Genomic DNA, 3,514 nt, shown 5'->3' on the forward strand with positions numbered 1-3,514 from the left:
ACTCCCTGGGCGGAGGCGATCGCGAACCTGAGGAACCTCTGATGCCCCAAGAAAATCGGGACATGGAGGTACGCGTCTCGTAGATCGATGGTGACCATGAAAACCTCCTTCAGTAGGAGCCTCCTGAGGCTGTAAATACTCTCCATACGAAACTTCTTGTGGAGAAGGGAGGTATTCAGGGGCTTTAGATTTATAATTAAACGAAATTTGCCTGAGGGCTTGGGAACCACAAAGATGTGGGAGTACACTCCCAACCCTCTCTGGTACACAGGGACTGGAACTATGACCCCCTGTTGTGCTAATTCTGCGACATTTTGCAGAAGGCCTGCTGATTTGAGAGGGTCCTTGGGTAAATGAGTCAAAATAAAGTTGGGAGGGGGAGGCTGACGGAACTCTAGTCTGTACCCCTCTCTTACAATCTGGAGAATATGGGGACTTTGAGTAATACTCTCCCACCTGGGAAGGAACTGGGAGAGTCTTCCCCCGACCTTCACGTCATTTGGCGTCTTTGTCGCTGGGTTTGGGATTGGAAAAGAGGATACCTCCCTTTTGCTTTTCCTTCCCAGCACCCCAACGTCTGTTGTAAGGGGGCTTCTTTTCTGAGGGACGGTTCTTACCTCCAAATCCACCCTGGGGGCCTCGAAAAAATCTTTTCTTGTTTTGTCTAGGCTTGGTAGGGAAACGTACCCCTTTTTCTGAGGATCTGGTCAGGGCCTGGTCCAGGCCTGAACCGAAGAGCAGGGAGCCCTCGAAGGGAAGACCACAAAGGCGGTTTTTAGACGCCAGGTCCCCGTTCCACATTTTGACCCACACTGCCCTTCTGGCAGAATTGAGGAGGGCTCCCGTCTTTGCGGTAGAACGGACTGTTTCTACAGAGGCGTCCGCTAGATAGGCTACTGCGCTCCCTATGAGCTGAAGGGATTCTAATATTTCCTTAGAATCTGACCCCTGGGACACATGTTCCAGCAATTTTGAGATCCAGGAATTAGCATTCCTAGCAACACAGGCCGAAGCCAAGGCGGGGCTCAAGGCAGCCGCGTTAGCTTCCCAGGCCCTACGCAAGGAGGTCTCTGCCCGCCGATCCATAGGATCCCTCAAATTGCCTGTGTCCTCGAAGGAGAGGTCCGACTGCTTGGAAACTTGCGCGAGTGGAGCGTCTAATCTAGGAACTTTGAAAAATCTTGATTCCTCCTCCTCCTTAAAGGGGCAACGTCTTTTCCAGGTCTTGTACCTTAAAAGCTTTTTCTCTGGCTCTGCCCATTCCCTAAGGATGATATCCTTCAGGGACTGGTGTACCGGAATTGCTTTGGCCTGAGGTTTAAGCAGGCCCTGGTATAACCTATCCTGTGTAGAAATTATTTCCGCAGGCTGAGGAATCTCCTCAGAGGCGTACACTGCCTCTAGGAGGCCTTCCATATCGTCAGCAGCAAAGACATATCTGCCTGCCCTAGCATCCTCGCCTTCTTCCTCTGCCTGGCCAACAGAGCCATCCTCCTGAGGAGGAATCTCTGAGTCCTCAGAGTCCGACACTAAGGAACCGTGGGATTCCTGACGGACTCTAAAAACCTGTGAAGAGGAACTCTCTTGCGAGGAGGGCCCTGCGATAGGGGGTTCAGGTTCTTTGCTCTTTAAAGACCCCTTGAATTCTTTGAGTGTAGAGAGCATCTCAGATTGGACCTCTAGAAACCCTTTAAGAATTTCAGAGGTCTCCTTCCCTGCTAATTTAACAATGCATTTGGCACAAAAGGGTTTGGAATAATCTGAGGGTAGCTTGCCACTACAGTAGCCACATTTTTTGGAGCGACTAGTGTCCTTAGCCGATCGACTAGCACCCCCCTGGGCAACACATTCCTCCCCTAAGGAAAAAGGAAGAGTACACAGGCATGTTTGTAATAACTAAGGAACAATTACAAAGTCCCAGCCCATCATACCTGTAATCAGGAGCACTCACCCCCTGTGGCCTCCTCCGCAGCCAGGGCCATAGCAGACCGAACCTCTCGCTCCATCGCGTGAGGATGAAGGCGCCGCTCTCTCTTGGCTGCTGCCGTGTGTACACGGGTGTCTCCGGTGCTGTGGGGAAGCCGAGACTGGCGTGCTGGTGCTGGAGCGCGCCATCTTTCACTTGAGCCGACCCGGAAGTGACACGCGTACGCGTGACGTCATCGCCCTGCGCCGCCGGCTCTGAGGGACGCCGGATTTGGCGCCGAATTTCGAAAAAACGGCAATGATGCCTCCAGGACGGCCCAGTTACAGCCCCAGCCGCACAGAAAGACCCCCATCACCGGAGAGAGCGTGACCCTCAAACCTCCAAGGTAAGGGGAAAACTCAGGGAGAGAGTGGATTCGCCCCTGGAGCTCCAGGATAGCCACCTATCCCCAGGAGACTCCAGTACTCAGGGGGGTTTCTTCATCTCACATGGTGAGGCCCTCCTGAGCATAAAAGGGACCCCCTAGGAAGGAAAAACAATTTGCCAAACCCAAAGGCTACCCAGTGCCTGCGGTTTAGTTCCCAGGGGGAGACCACCAGCCCCAGGCCTTAGGTCAGGAAAAAAATAAACGTTTCGCTGTGGGGAAACACAATCAAGAACTGAGGAGCACGGGAAGGGGCGGGGTTTTTAACCTCTTTTTTGATTGTGTTTCCTGTCAGGAGAAGCCAGTCATCTCAGGGTGCCGTCCTGGAAGACGACTAGAGAAATGTTGATATAACTTATTAACAAACAACCTATCTTGGTAGTTGAATTTACTTATATTTATTGAAAATGTGTTTTTTTGGTTTTCAAATTAAAGTGAAGGTCCACCCCAATTTTTTTTTAAAAGCCAGCAGCTACAAATACTGCAGCTGCTGACTTTTAAAAAATGGACACTTACCTGTCGGCAGACGAGGCTGAGCAACGCTCGGTCTTCAGATGCTGCCGCCGCCATGCTTGGTGAGGGAATCACTGCCTGGTTCCTACTGCGCATGCGCAAGTAATGCAGCGCGCCGTCACTGGTCCCCTCTCTCCTGGGAACAGTGTGTTTCCCAGGAGACAGCGGGGGGGACGGGAAGTGGTATAGACTCCCACAAGTGGGTGCAAATACCTGTATTAGAGACAGGTATCTACACCCCTCTCCCACTTGAAATGTGCCAAATGTGTCACCGGAGGGGTCAACGGAGGGGGGGAGGGTTCCGAAAAGCGGAAGTTTCATTTTTGGGTGGAACTCCGCTTTAAGCTACACTTGACCAAGTTTAATCCTTTTTTTTGTATATTTTCTGCAGCAACAAAACTTACCTGTTTTCCCACATATTTTTATCTGGCTGTTTTGTATTCAATAACTATCTTCAAGACCACTGACATTTTCATTTTCCCATTAATTTACCTTCACTAAATCTCATACAATTCAGAGTACCTCTTAGATTTAAATTGACTGTGTCCTTGCTGTTGACTAATGTTCTAGACTCTGCAAGTGTCTCTTGGCCATATTTGTGTAATTTAAATATTCTCATCCAAAGATGTAATGCAGCACACCTACTTATA

General features: G+C 50.3%; 1 protein-coding gene across 1 annotated transcript; it reads right to left on the minus strand.

The window, feature by feature from the left end:
- Positions 1-479: 479 nt before the first annotated feature.
- On the minus strand, positions 480-2,591 carry LOC120929677. Its single transcript, XM_040341357.1, has 2 exons — positions 1,952-2,591; positions 480-1,856 (listed from the first exon to the last, which is right to left on the minus strand). Exons 1-2 carry the CDS (start codon positions 2,004-2,006, stop codon positions 496-498), a joined length of 1,416 nt encoding a protein of 471 aa, XP_040197291.1. The 5' UTR covers positions 2,007-2,591; the 3' UTR covers positions 480-495.
- Between the last annotated feature and the right edge of the window lie 923 nt (positions 2,592-3,514).

The sequence above is a fragment of the Rana temporaria genome, chromosome 2, assembly GCF_905171775.1.
Source record: "Rana temporaria chromosome 2, aRanTem1.1, whole genome shotgun sequence".
Lineage (NCBI taxonomy): Eukaryota > Metazoa > Chordata > Amphibia > Anura > Ranidae > Rana > Rana temporaria.